Source organism: Cheilinus undulatus, linkage group 3 (assembly GCF_018320785.1).
Source record: "Cheilinus undulatus linkage group 3, ASM1832078v1, whole genome shotgun sequence".
Classification (NCBI taxonomy): Eukaryota; Metazoa; Chordata; class Actinopteri; order Labriformes; family Labridae; genus Cheilinus; species Cheilinus undulatus.
The window spans coordinates 41,724,758-41,739,326 of NC_054867.1; the positions used below are offsets into that span (position 1 = coordinate 41,724,758).

The window sequence follows — 14,569 nt, forward strand, 5'->3', positions numbered from 1 at the left end:
TTTACAAAATAAAAGAGACAACTTTATTTTTGTTGTCAGCCTTTTACACTTACATGTACTTAATTACAATCATATTCAAAGGTTAATGCTGTTAAGTGTTTAAAGCTATAAAAGGCCTCTAAAAGGTTTTTATAGTGCCTTCTTCGTAAAATCTGGAAGCTTTAAATGTAGATGCGACTGGGGCAGCAATTAAGGTACATTTAAAATTAAATCTTATTTTGAAAGCACTAACGGAAAAACGTTGAAATTGATACTGACATCACCATTAAACAAATTTTAACAATTAAATGATGGCTTAAAAGTGTTACGGCTTCTAAACTGTATATTACAATGTACTCAGCTATCTGGTCAGATTATCTACCTTCTTGTTGTGTGAATTAATGACATAACCTTTTTTTAATATCGATAATAAATCTCGAGCCGCCATTTTGGACCCGCCCACCCCTGTCGTTCTCGAGCTTGGTCTCGTGATAGCCGTTACACTAGTCAGCTGTTAGCATCTCTGACTCTTCGCTAATGAAAGCCATGTTAGTCAGATAGCTAACACAGAATTATTTATATTTGTGAAATAGCATTAAAGGCCACTAAAGATGTTGTCTCGTCTACTGAAGGAGCACCAGGCGAAGCAAAATGAAAGAAAAGAGCTACAGGGTCAGACATTAGCTTCATAGCTAGCATGCTAATATGCTAAAAACAATGTAGACTCAGAGATTTTAAAGACCTCGTTGTCCTTTATAATGTATATGTTTGTCTTTGATGTTTCTTTTGCTTGCACAGAGAGACGCAGACGTGAAGCTATTGCAGCTGCCACTTGTCTGACAGAAGCTCTGGTTGACCACCTCAATGTTGGGTATGTCTGCTACTTTGTTTTTTGTTTACCGAGGTTTATCTCCATCTCCGCTGTTGTTGAAGGTTTAGATTCTCAGTCGTTAAAATGATGCTACCTGAGTTTGTGACAGGTCAACAGAAATCCTGATATCCTCCCCAACTATATAGTTTTAATCTAGCACAAACTTTCCTGTATTTTGTCATTTTTCCTTTCAAATGGTAATTAATCAACTGCAGGTGCAAAAGAGCCATTAATCATGCATCAAATGCTATATTAAAATTGTTTCATCGTTTACTTTAAGTCTACTAATAACCTCAAAATTGTTTATTTATTAATCTGTATTAATTTTCACAGTTTATATGGTCTGTGGCATGTCAGAAATATTTTTCTTTTATACCTTTTCATGTATATATGACAGGGTTACACGCAAATCAAAACCATAACTATGACCAATGCCATCACAGAGTGCATATACTACCACCTAGTTAAATATTTCTTCATCATCAAAAGTTCCAAATTTTCCTGCACAGGACTGAAACAAGTTTTGGAATAAGACAGAAACACAGAATTTCTCATAACTGATCTGATTTGATTTAAATTATTATGTGTAATGCTGAGATGCATTCCCACACCTGAAATGGGTTCAGTCTCAAAATGAGTATTGTTTAATATATCTGCTGCCCTTCATACCAAGGAGATTAAAAAACTCAAGAATCCAAGCTTCCTTTGGTAAACATTTTTGTTCATAAAATTTCTATTTGGCCAAAATAATTATTTTGGCAGCCAAAAATCCTGAACCAGCCGTTTTTCTGTCTTGTCTTGTTTTTAGCTGTGCAGCCCCGTGTCCCAGCAGAAACTCAGCTGGACATGGAGCAATATTTACATTAATAAGAATTACTGAGGTTAACTTACAGACTTAGTACCAAAAAGACCTACCTGCAGGGCAGTGTTGCAGCATATGAAAACAAGTCCCCACTTGTCCACAACCATGCCAACAAAGATTTGAACACTTGGATCTATTTTTACTTAATCTATAGGGAGTGCTATATGCTGTGTGGAGGATTTTCAACTGTATAACTCTACCTCCGACTGACTTTGAGCCTGTTTTAAAGTCCCTCAAAATCTTCCCCACTCTACTGAAGTAAATGTAACCCCTAAATCATGTTCTCATTGTGACTGAGTCTTAGAGTAGGGATTTGAGGAGGAGTGAACCAGCAGCTTGTATAGATCTGAGACTGCTCCTCTGCCTGATGATACAGATTTTTTTTTGTCCATCTCATAGTTATAATCAAAATATTCTGTAGGAAATTTGGACAAAATTGATTTTAATTGGATCTACTGTGAAAAAAAAACCTTCATGTTTGAGTTGTTTCCTCATTAAAGTGACCTACTATCCAAAAGATTATAACATTGTTATTCACGATAAAACCAATAAACAGCCTGATATTTATTATTCAAAGTCAAGAAACTGAAGGGATGAACTGAAACAAATGATGAACAGAAAAGACACAGCAAATCCCTACATTTAGGTATACGGTATATGTAGCAGTGTTCTTAATTAAATAAAAACAAACTCAGATTGATATGTTTAACTGTTGTTGCAGACATCTTTCTCATTCAACCAACACAGCATTTTATAATTGTGAAGGTGATGGTGAGACATGATTTTTATTGTCGGTGAATATGAAATGTTAACAGTACTTCTAGAGAATTCTTAATTATGTGAACATTTTTGCTGCATAAGACAAGGCTATATTGATCCCAAAGGACATTCGTTATGTAAATATTTTAAAAGGATAAAATAAAGTTTATTATAACATATCTATGATAAAGTTAGAATTCAAAGAAACAATTTTTGAAAATTATAGATAAAGGAATGAGAAGTGAAGTAACCAAGTGAGTGAAGTTTTGACAATAATGGCATACATATGTATGTATATGTAGAAAAATATTCCATATGCCATTACCTGATAGAACACTGCCATTAAATTAGAAATACACATCTGAGTATCCATTGTCACAAACTGGCTCAGAGTAGGTGACAAAGAAGAGGAGTCATACCTGGAACAAGTTTTAAAAGAAGTTAATTTGTTACAAATTAAAGTTAAGATAATCATAATTATGTAAGTCTGTAATTGTGAAGCGATGTATGGATGTGTGTGGAGTATTGTCGAGTGCAAACAAAACCCAACCAGCTGGTGGAGGCCTGGGAGGGAGAGAGGAGAGATGTTAGAGTGGAAGCTACATAAATAAGCTGAGGCCTGATTAACACAAGTATGCATAGTTAACTACTCAGTCCACTAATGGTCCTCCTGACTCTGCCTATTGGCTGCTGAACCAGGAAACCAAACCAACCAAACTCAGAGGGCATGCTGTTACACCCTCCACAAACACCATTTTGTCTTATAAAAATATCAATCCTTTCTTGGCAGGGCCTACCAAATATGTCTAACATGACTCTAACACAACTTTAACAACTATAAATACACAAATAATGCTGTGAAAGCTTTTATTGAACCAAAACAATCAACATGATTTTTTTTTATGTAGGATGCAAACATTGATTTTCAGCTGTATTTTAATGGAAAAAATAGTTTTGTATATACTGTATTAGGTTGTCCTGATCAGCACTTTTGGCCTCCGATCTTGATTCGATTTTTTAACATTGAATATCTTTAGTATACTGTCACGTACTTTGTTGTACAGCTCCAGTAAAGCAGTGTCAGTAATGTAATGTCTACACGGCAGGGCATAGTGTGGGTCTAAAAGCTCAAGAAGACAACAAAAACCCAAATTCTCCACAATGGAGATGGGATGATTGTCCAAAGTAAAGAATTCAACCACTTTTTCTGTTATCTTTTTTGCCCTATCGCTCTCTTGAGGGTACTTGGTACTTGTTGATCAAACTGCTGATCTCCGATCAATTAAAAATGCTTCTATTGGCTCCGATCCGATACATACGATCGGGACATCCCTGAACTGTATATAACATGAATATAGGTTTTGAGTAATTTTCATGTCTCCTTTCAGTCATCCTGTCCATTTAAGGTAAAAATCCCACAAAAATAATATTCAAAAACTGTTGAACTAATCTCTTGTGTTTCTTCCTGTTGTTTAGAGTTGCTCAGGCGTACGTAAATCAGCGTAAACTGGACCATGAAGTAAAGACTCTCCAAGTGCAAGCGAGCCAATTCTCCAAACAAACTGCTCAATGGATCAGTATGGTGGAGGGTTTCAATCAGGCCCTAAAGGTAAGATACAGTTTTATGAGAAGAAATAAATCCAATTTAGTTGTCAATTCAATGGAACAAGAAAATGAATTTGATTTAGCTGCTGCTTGGACCTGGTTGTTGTTGATCTTACAAGTCAGAACCGGTGGTTATCAGACCAGCAAGGCCGAGTCGTTTCTATGATCATATTACTCTGTCTCTGTAATGAATTACACAGCCATTCAGAGACAGAGTTCTTTGCAGGCTAGCATTGCTTGAGTCCTATATAAGAGGTGACATGGGTAGCCTTATTTCACCTTAGACCATAACTTTGATTAGGCCAATCCTGTCTTCTAAGGACACTGAGGTCCTTAACCACCCATTTGTGTTTTCAAGATTGGATTACTGTAATTTCAGGTTTATTGTGTTCTAAAGAATACATTTTGAAGTCTATCTTTTGTGTCTCTTTCATTCCAGGCCCCAACTTTATGGAACAGTAAATCTAAACTGTAATCATACCAGAGATTTGCAAACGTTTTGAGAGTTTTGGCACTTTCAGCTGTGTCTGAAATGAGCCATTTCTCGTCATCTGTGTTACATCAGCAAGTCAGCACCTTGTAGATAGCAAATTAGCTTGTCATCTCTAGCCCCAGGCTCAAGGCATGAATTGGCCCAAGCCCCCCTGGCTATTCCATTGAAGCAACCATGTATAGCTCCAAAGTCTGGATCCACGCTTATGTATATTTCCACTTTTTTGGCAAAGCATTATTGCAACAGTAGCAAGTAACTTACTGTTACTTTCCCCATTTATATTGTCACTACAAGTTATATGCAGGTACAAGATAGGCATGAAAAGAGGAAGTGGAAACTGAAGAACCATGGGTCATTGATATAAAATGAGTGCATCTGGGGGAGCCCAGTTGCAGCTGCAAATCTTTGGCCTGAAGTACATCTAAAATGTGAATGTTTAGCTGTTGTGATTTTCATATTTTTGATCTTTGCACAGCACTTAAAAAGTGCTTCATTTTTAAGTGAATTGTTAGTTTTATTATCATCACTAAAGCCTCTGAGAGAAATTTTCTGTTTTGGTGAATTTGGCGCCCCCCTGTGACCATATCAGTTTCTCTTATCTCAAATTAATGCTTTTTGTCACATCTTTTTTAACCAAAAATCTCCTGTTTTATGTTATAAGTCAAATTCATCCCTCATCAAATATCTATGAATTGAGACAGGTTTTAAAGAAGTCTGTTTTGGTAGTTTGCTGCAAAGTACTCTATCCTTTGGTAGTATAATCAGTAATGCTTATGGTCTCATTTGCATGGGAAGCTCATTTACCCAAATTTAATTCAGTTTTTTTCATAACCATTCTTAAAATCCTCTTGGTAGCTTTTATTATGTTGGTAGAGAAACATAAGGCCTCTGTTATCATGGAGAGCAACACTTAAAAGCATTTAACGTTTAATCAGACTGGATGCTGTATGTGTTTAAGACTAAATGAGTAAGTTGAACTCAATGTATGACCCTCTGTCATCACATTTACTGTTTTATTATAGCCCTAATATTAAAAAAAGTGACACGGAATTTGTCTTGCTGCGCAACTCATTAACCCTGACCACTATTTATCAGATAGACCTGGAAAGCACATTAGTTTTATTAAAGGGCCTTGTCACAGGTCCTGGATCAGAGCGGATTTTACAGTGCTAAAAGCAATTCATAAATGAGCTTCCACTTCCACAACCAGCTTGTGTCATCTTCACAGGGAGAATCTGCAAGAAAGAAAAACTGGAAATGCTGACAAACCTACCAGTTGCTGGTTCAGATGATAGATGAGATTTGGACATGCACACAGAGGTTGTTTGATCCTGTTTCTGTTTCTTTCTTTTGAAAAGGAAATTGGCGATGTTGAGAACTGGGCCCGCAGTATAGAGATGGACATGAGGACAATCGCCACAGCTCTGGAATACGTTCACAAGGGTCAGCTTCAGACAGCATCCTCATAAAGAACACGGTGGGATGCTGAAACTAAACTGGAAAGACAGAAATCTTGTTTACTTGTTTGTCTTCATGCCTTTTTGTATAGATGTAGTTCACCTGCTTGTGCTAGGCATGAGGGGCCAAAGATTACGGCTTCTTCTATGCACTTGACACCTGAAATATGGCTATGTTTATGTATTGTATGTTTATGTGCAGTGATGACTGCTGTTTTTGTAAGACAGGTTCACTTAAGATTTTGTTACCGTTAAATTAAACAATGGAACATTATTTTGAATAAAGTTTAAAAAATCCTAAGTGTCTTTCTCTGATGGGACGGTGTTAAAATATATAAATCTACCTCTAGAATTGATATATACATTTTTATATAGTGCACATAAGGGCTTATTACAAATGATGTTCAAAAGAAATTGAAAAGAGCATCACAGAAACCATAATTTGAGGGGGAAAAATATTCAATGAAAAGACTAAAATCTAACTAAACCATAGGAAAATACCTGCCAGAGTCCTGACCTGAAGATGCACTCTTCATATGTGAATAACAATAAAAAAAAAACTTAATTTCTTAACTATATCTTGCTCTCACATTGGTATGTGGCATCAGGTGTAATCATGACCATTACACAATTGGAGGGCATAAGTCCAAATGACAAAGTAATACTATAAGACCTTCTAGGTCTTAATTAGGAGGTGCAATTTTGTAACAAAGCTACTAAATACTGGATAAATATTTGCCCTGCTGCAGGGATTGGACCATTAAAGGAATGTGTGACGTGAAGGGAAGTTATGTCATGCTGCACGAGGCTGCTGTGGTCCTGCGTGTGAGAGCATGTGTTTTCGGTAACCTATTACTCTGTTAATTCATTGTGTACAACTAGAAAAGAAAATCAACATTTGAATAAAAATGGACACAGAGTCCTCCATTGTGAGAAAGTATGCCTGATTTTTTTTTTTTTTAAGGAAAAAAAGCCTTTCCTAAGGTCCATAATCCTACTGCTGATATATATCGCTGCCCATGCTAATACTTTGACAGAATCTCTTTAGTGCAAGTTTGAGGCATTTTTTCAAAGTCCTGTTGAGTTAAATGTGAAGCAACTTTTGTAAATGCTTTGCTTATTACACTTGGGTTTTGCTAAAGTAATGGATTGATAAGACAAAATATAATAACTGTTTGGCTAAAGTATGAGTAGATTATTAACAATACATGCAACAGCAGTATATACAAACTAAGTTAAAGAGCACACCATATAGTGTTAACACTTTCAAAGCTCAAACAGTAAGTCAGTGAACTGAATAAGCCGTTGAGATTATATACATACACATGCACGTTTTAGAAGTAATGCACAAAGCCTTAACATGTGAGGTTACTTTATTTAACAGTCTTACAACATAAAGCACTTATGACAAGGAACCACAGTGGGATACTCCAATAAATAAAAGCACCTGATAAAATTTCAAAGTATATAATGCACTGTGAGAAATTACAGTATCTAAAAATAGCTCTTTGAAATCCAAGCTCAGAATTTTTTTTCGCAATTCCCTCCTCTTTTTTCCTTCTTAAACACACATGCAAAAAAAAACAAGCGGTTACAGATTGGGGATTACCAATTGCCAACTTGTCTTAAGGGATAAACTGCTGGGATAAAGCCTCTCTCTGACCAGTCTCTGTGAGTAAAGACAGGAATACGCAGAAAGGGAAAGAGAAGAGGACAGAAAACTTCTGGAGACTAATCACAATAAGAGGAAAAGGTAGGATTGTATTTCTTTAAATAGACATCTATATCAATATTTAATTGCAGTTAACTTGCTCTCTCTTTCATGCATGTTTGAAAGTCTTTTTAAACAAATGTATTCCTTTCCTGATGGTTTTGTACAACTTTTCATGTTGCAGATACATCAAAGGACAGTTGAATTAATGATTAATTTTAATTTATGTAAAATTGAGGCTAATTTGTTTAATTTAACTGTACTGATTTATATGAACACTTCATTTACTCTGCCATATTCCGTCAGAATTAAAAATTAATGGTGCAGTATTACAAATTTCATAACCTGTGATTTTACAGGATCATTTAGTTTTAATTCATGTTCTCATCCCAACAGCATCTGTAAGCCTCACTGTATCTAACTGAAGTCTGCAGGAAATGTAATATCATTGATGTTATTATCCTTTGGATCTTTTCTGTCTTGTTTTTCTCTAATAGGACAGAAAACTAATTGGTTTTCAGCAATGGGCGGCTTAAGCAGCTCTGTCATGGGCATTAAATTTATGCACAATGCACCCCTCCCTCCTGGGGGTCAGATGCCTTTCTTCCTCCCATAAGAGTATTATCCAAAGATTTCTCATGTGCCCACAGCAGCTCTGTAATACAGGCACCTCTATTCCAGGTCCTCGAAGAACAAACTCATTGTGTCCCTTCGCTTTCAGAGAGGTTCAATAAACCAGGACAAAGCCTTGATAAAACGTCAAATACTTTCAAATCAAGAGGGGATTTGCTAATTAGGATCCTTGAATTAAGTCTGTGTATTTATACTTTTCATTCCAAAACGGAAGGAAGTAAGGTTTGCCTTTATTGTATTGTTAAAACCGATTGCTCTACATCTTATTTTTCCAGCAAGTTCTCCAGGTGATAAGAGCCAAACTGTGATCCCTGCAGCAGCATGGATATCCAGGCTGTCTTCAACCTTTTAGGGTAAGAAAAACAACTGCAGTACCATATTTTTGGCAATCATTTGGCAGCAGTAGCCTAACCTTTTAACCTCCAAGCTTGCAAATGTAGAGACATTTTTAAAAAATCTCATCCCGTCTTTCATCCTGTCTTAACATCTCCTCTCTGCTCTCTTTTTAGGGAAAATGCAGCATTGTACGTCGGTGGTACCTTTGTTGTTTTGTGGATTCTCATATGGCTGTACAGGGACAGCGTAGAGATTGACAACATTTCTGAAAAGTATGTTTTTGTGACCGGCTGTGACTCTGGGTTTGGAAACCTGCTGTGCAAGAAGCTGGATCGGAAAGGTTTCCGTGTTCTGGCAGGCTGCCTCACAGAAAAGGGAGCTGATGATCTGAAAAGGGCTGCAGGGCCTCATTTAAAAACCGTCTTGCTGGATGTGACCAATCAGGACAGCATTGAGAAAGCCATGGAGTGGACCAAGAAGGAGGTTGGAGAAAAGGGTAAAAGATGATTACGTTTTATGTTTTATTCTCTTATTTATCAAGGAACTTCTCTAACACAAATAATGTTCCTCCATCTTTTGTCTTATTTTCTTTGTAGGACTTTGGGGTATTGTGAACAATGCTGGACGCTCATTACCAATGGGTCCCTCAGAGTGGATGAAAGTGGAGGATTACCACAGCACACTGAAAGTCAACATGAACGGATTGATTGCCATGACAATGATCTTCCTGCCACTCATTAAAATGGCTCGGGGACGTGTCGTGAATGTAGCATCAGTGCTGGGCAGGGTGGCTGCAAATGGTGGCGGCTACTGCATCTCCAAGTTTGCAGTGGAGTGTTTCTCTGACTGCCTCAGGTGAGATTTATGCAGGCACACCAACGTTATAGCATGATATAAGAATCAGTAAATTTATATATATAGGACTAAAGAGAGTTTTAAAATGTGCACTCAAAGGTTAGTTTAAAGAATGTTTAGAGAAAAAGATTTTAAAGCACTGAGACAATACAATCCAATACAATATAACTCAATTTTATATTATACAAGCAATTGTGAAAAGGTGCACGACATCACAGTATAACAGGACAATATGGTGATTCTCATATAAATAATAGATAAAAATTAGACAAAGATAAAATACAACAAGATAAAATGTAAAGGTAAAAGATAAGAGAACAGAGAACACCATGATGTTATTGCACTATCCGGCAGCCTCAAGAAACATTATTTAAAATCCTAATCGATGTGGGCATGAACATATTTTTTAAAATTGTTGAGTTTACTTTTGGTAGACTCTGTATCACCTACCAGACGGTAAAAGTTCATTCTCAGGGTAGAGGATGTGAGACGGATCAGACAATACTTGCTGTGCTCTCCTGAGAACAGACTTCTTATACACTGACTGCAGAGAAAGGGTTTCAGTCCTTTAAGGCTGTCTGCATCAGATGAGCAAGTTTAGATTGAGGCAGATGAAGAAAGAGAGCCAGGTAGTAACAATAGATCCATCGAGCAACAACAGTCAATGGCATAGATGTTTGGCTGCCAGGACCATAAATCCATCTTTAACTTATTTTCTTCTACATTGCTACAATAACAGTATTAATGACAACAATCCGTGTAAAATTAGCAGTAATAATACTATATGGTGATATACTGAGCATTCTCATATAAGCATCAAGAACTAAGATGTAACTGAAATGTAGAGAACTTGATGATGTTAGTAGATTTAGTGATTCTGATTTTAGAAAGTATACCGTTCCATACTTCTGACTGACTTTACTGCAAAATCCTGATAATCCTCAGCACCTGTGGGGATTTTTAATTAAAAAAAAAAAAATCTTTACCGGCCAACCTAGGAAGAAGCCAATGCCTCTAGAGGGTTTGATGAGTCTTTGATAGGAGGCTGATTGAGGATAATAACATTTTAAAACCTACATAAAAATGAGCAGAAAGGTAGAACAGTGTGGCAAGAGTCAAAGTTATGGATCTCCTTTTACCTCTTTAACTGTTGATAATCCTTGCAGTAACATTTTGGACCATTTAATTGTGATGAAAAGAAGCCTTGGTTATACTCAATTTAGAAGAAGAAACAAAAACCTTCACGAAATTACAAAAATTACAAAAAATTACAGCATGAAAACCTGCAGTAAATCTCCAAAGTAGATGGGTGTTATAATAATTTTAGATGAACCAAAAACAGCCTCAATTTAACGCAAAGCCAGTAAGTCTATTCCATTTAAAGAATAATATTTTATTTATAAGGACAAAGAGATATTACAGTTACATTGTCCCAGGGCAGATGTGCTTATTTAGTATATATGATAATGTTTCAGTAATGTAAAAGACAAACAGATGCACATGTTAGAAGCAGGAACATATATTCAGTCCAGTTAACGATGGTTATAAATAGTACAGATAGCCTCAGAATGTTCCAGGCAAACAGGAAAACAATGGTCATTCTCTCTGCTCTCATTAGTAGTTTTTAACTATTATGTTTATTTATTGAATAAACATTTCCATTTCTTTTACACTCAACTCTTGAGCCTTTTTATGATATTAAAGCTTTGTTTCAAGTGTGTCTAATTTTTTTATATAAAACTACTCTGTGTATTTCTGCCTCTCGTTTCTGTTTTCAGGAGAGATATACATTATTTTGGAGTCAATGTGTGCATCATTGAACCTGGCTTCTTCAAGACTCAAGTGACAAGCCTTGATCCCCTCGAGAGGGAGCTGCATCGCCTCTGGAACCAGCTCAGCCCTGAAGTGAAAGAAAGTTATGGGGAGAAGTACCTGGATAAATGTGAGCAGGATGCAAATTTGAAATCTGACATGAAGATTATGCTTTATTTATGTCATTTTGATCACAATCACAACCTTTGTTGAAGACAACCAACCAAAGCAGCTGCTACACAATAACCAGTATTCTTATGACATAAGTACATTAGGAACTGGATACTATTAAGGTTGAAAGATAATGTCGAAATGAATCTGTGACTGTAAACACCATGAATATGACTCTGTATGGAACATTTAGTTAGTAAATTAGGTAGAGAGAAATGTAGTGGAGTAAAATACTAAAGTTTTTTAAATGTCTTGTCATTAATCATCATTTCAGACATTAAGATGCAACGCCTTATAATGAACGCCGTCTGCGACTCCGACCTTAGCAAGGTGACAAACTGCATGGAGCACGCTCTGACCTCTGCCTACCCTCGCACCAGATACAGCGCCGGCTGGGACGCCAAGCTGCTCTGGATCCCGCTCTCTTACATGCCTTCCTGGGTAGTTGATGTTGGGCTTAAGCTGGTGCTGCCTCGTCCTTTGAAGAGCGTGTAACTTGTGGTGTCTTCAAAGTGATCTGCCTTTTTTATGTCGGTTTGATGCAATGCTACGGTCGACTTTAAAGAATTTATCCTTTGCCTTTAAACATGCCCATATCCCTTATCTACACTGGCCATGCAGTAATCAGATGGGGCATTTATTATTACATTTTTTATGAGTAAAATATGCTACATGAAAGTGTTTTTCTCTTATAATGTCTGCTTGAGACAGTTGGACAATATGACAAAATTAATGAAACCATGTTGCTTAACTGATTGTATGATTTGTTGTTTTTTTTTCCTGTTTAATGCTCTTCTGTGCCTTTTGTTATTTATGTTCCTTGATATGAAGGCTGCTAACCACCTGAGGCTAGATAAACTGGATTCTACTACCAAGAAGCAGTGTTTATCAGGATGCAATTATCAGCCTAATGTCAACAATGATAAAAGAAATGCCTATACCATTCATTACGGCCGGGCAGCCACATCATGGTGGTTCTATAGAGTCTGGTTCAATATGAACCAATTTGCAGGAATAAAGGATTTACAATAAGTTGCTCAGTTTCATTATTGTTTAACAGTTTCTTCATGGTAATTGAAACACTCTTTGGTGAATTAAAAAGTCCACATTTTTTCTTACAATATAGAAAATTCCTGTAGCTACAAAAAAACCCAGATTATTTTAACCAACAGCAATAAACTGCTTAATTTAAAGAGGATATGAAGTTTAAAAAAGACACACTCCTACAACAGAAGGCTTCAACTGCTTTAAATTTATGGCATTAAAAAAGTATTACCTTTGTGGCCATGCGCAGATGATATGCAAGGCCACAAAGGTAATACTTTTTTAATGCCATAAATTTAAAGCAGTTGAAGCCTTCTGTTGTAGGAGTGTGTCTTTTTTAAACTTCATATCCTCTTTAAATTTATGGCATTAAAAAAGTATTACCTTTGTGGCCATGCGCAGATGATATGCAAGGCGGTGGGCATTTTTTTGGGTTGTCTATAAGTACAGCTGTAATGTACAGGCCAGTCTCTTGAACACAATATCTTAAAAACCATTTGAAGGGTGTTCTCAAGTTTGATCTAATGTTTAGTCTGGCTCAAGAGCGGATTAAATTGAGGGATTTTTTTTCAAACTTCACACCAATTTTCATTCTGACTTAAGGATGGAATACATATAAGGAGGGATTACAAGGATACAAGGAGGGGTGGTGACTGGTGTACCTCACCCTAGCCCAATAACAGCTGGGATAGGCTCCAGCTGCCTGCAACCCAACTGGTTATGAGGGGTGAAGTGGATGGATGGATTGGTGCAGGGAGGATGAATACATAAGTGCATCGATGGATTGATCGATGCATGGATGAATGAATACATGGATGAAAGTCAAAGCCCACATCAACCCCTCTTGAGACCCACCACTGTACATTCACTGTCTGGTAATCGTATATCAGACAGGTGGTTGTTCTAGTTTACATTTCAATCAAGAGAGAAATTCAACTTTTTACTCATTTGTTGTAAGAAACTCTAAGCACAAAATGCAAAATCAGGACCATTCATTGTTGGGCTTCACAGGAATCTGTGTCATTCATTTTCTGGCAATGCAGTTGGGGTTTCAGTGTCTTACTGAAGGGCAGCAATGCTCAGGGGGTAAACTGGAACCTCTCACTTCTTCACACCCCAGTTCCAATTTCCAGGCTAAGTCTATACCGGGACATGAACCAGGATTTGACCCCCCTGTTCCCAGCCCATGTCCCCACACACTGAGCTACAGCTGTTCCATTTTATGTTCTGTGACACTGAAATTCATTCATGGAAATGGTTCTTGGTAGTGAAAATTATCAAACCCTGCACATAGTAAAAATATGCCACTGCTATGCACTGTTCTAACAACATTTTAAATATTGATCCTGACACTTAAGCACTGTAGTTATCAAAGAAAAGATTGACGGGTTGTACTGAACATGTTGAGCTGCTGGTGACTAAAATAATAGACAAAAAGGAGCTTGTAGCCTGATTAGTGTTGTTACACAACAAATCAAATGCTTATATATTATGCAATTCTTTCATAATAGTAAGAAATGCATACTACTTTGGCACCATTATGCTGTTTTTTCACAATGACAAGGAGTTTGAAACCAACAAACACCCACACAGACCTCGTGGCAAGTTTCTCTTTTCCAAAACACAAACCTTGATCCTGATTGGCTACTATATCTGTCAGCCAAGTGACAGCAGCCACAGGCGTCTTTATTGACCCCTGATGCTTTCAAGTGATCCTTGTAAAATTTGACTGCACCTTTTAAATTAAGCAAGTAATAGCTGTTCCAGCAGCCCTGATTCTACTTTTCTTTTTGATGGGTATTTTAGTGGAAAAAATGTAGGAAATATGAGGCACACAGTGGGGGTTTATGAAAATACTAACTAATAAGAGCTGTAGGCTGTTCAATCAAAATGTTGAGGTACCTGTATTGTTAGTGTTATTAGTTGCTTTTTTATCTTATTGTATTTTACTAAATATTGGGAGCCAATATTTGAACTTCAT

The 14,569-nt window shown here is 36.8% G+C and overlaps 2 protein-coding genes across 3 annotated transcripts; both read left to right on the forward strand.

Moving 5' to 3' along the window:
- Positions 1-427: 427 nt before the first annotated feature.
- Positions 428-6,323, forward strand: bloc1s1 (biogenesis of lysosomal organelles complex-1, subunit 1). Of its 2 annotated transcripts, none has more exons than XM_041817428.1 (4): positions 428-651; positions 778-850; positions 3,948-4,080; positions 4,516-5,916. In XM_041817428.1, exons 1-4 carry the CDS (start codon positions 591-593, stop codon positions 4,549-4,551), a joined length of 303 nt encoding a protein of 100 aa, XP_041673362.1. In that variant the 5' UTR covers positions 428-590; the 3' UTR covers positions 4,552-5,916. The 2 variants fall into 2 exon arrangements, with proteins under 2 accessions (XP_041673362.1, XP_041673354.1); XM_041817420.1 differs by lacking the exon at positions 4,516-5,916 and adding an exon at positions 5,928-6,323 and having other exon boundaries at positions 432-651.
- A 2,368-nt stretch (positions 6,324-8,691) lies between these two features.
- rdh5 (retinol dehydrogenase 5 (11-cis/9-cis)) lies at positions 8,692-12,541 on the forward strand. Its single transcript, XM_041783466.1, has 5 exons — positions 8,692-8,723; positions 8,880-9,202; positions 9,303-9,561; positions 11,340-11,503; positions 11,819-12,541. The coding sequence occupies exons 1-5, from the start codon at positions 8,692-8,694 to the stop codon at positions 12,037-12,039; spliced, it is 999 nt and encodes a 332-aa protein (XP_041639400.1). The 3' UTR covers positions 12,040-12,541.
- Positions 12,542-14,569: the final 2,028 nt, after the last annotated feature.

Excerpts from the sequence above, each read along its gene's own strand:
- bloc1s1 (XM_041817420.1), top strand. The coding sequence starts at position 591 with ATGTTGTCTCGTCTACTGAAGGAGCACCAGGCGAAGCAAAATGAAAGA. Across the intron at positions 652-777 it reads TGAAAGAAAAGAGCTACAGG|AGAGACGCAGACGTGAAGCT; the intron begins GTCAGACATTAG and ends TTGCTTGCACAG. Across the intron at positions 851-3,947 it reads GTTGACCACCTCAATGTTGG|AGTTGCTCAGGCGTACGTAA; the intron begins GTATGTCTGCTA and ends CCTGTTGTTTAG.
- rdh5 (XM_041783466.1), top strand. The coding sequence starts at position 8,692 with ATGGATATCCAGGCTGTCTTCAACCTTTTAGG. Across the intron at positions 8,724-8,879 it reads GCTGTCTTCAACCTTTTAGG|GGAAAATGCAGCATTGTACG; the intron begins GTAAGAAAAACA and ends CTCTCTTTTTAG. Across the intron at positions 9,203-9,302 it reads GAAGGAGGTTGGAGAAAAGG|GACTTTGGGGTATTGTGAAC; the intron begins GTAAAAGATGAT and ends TTTTCTTTGTAG.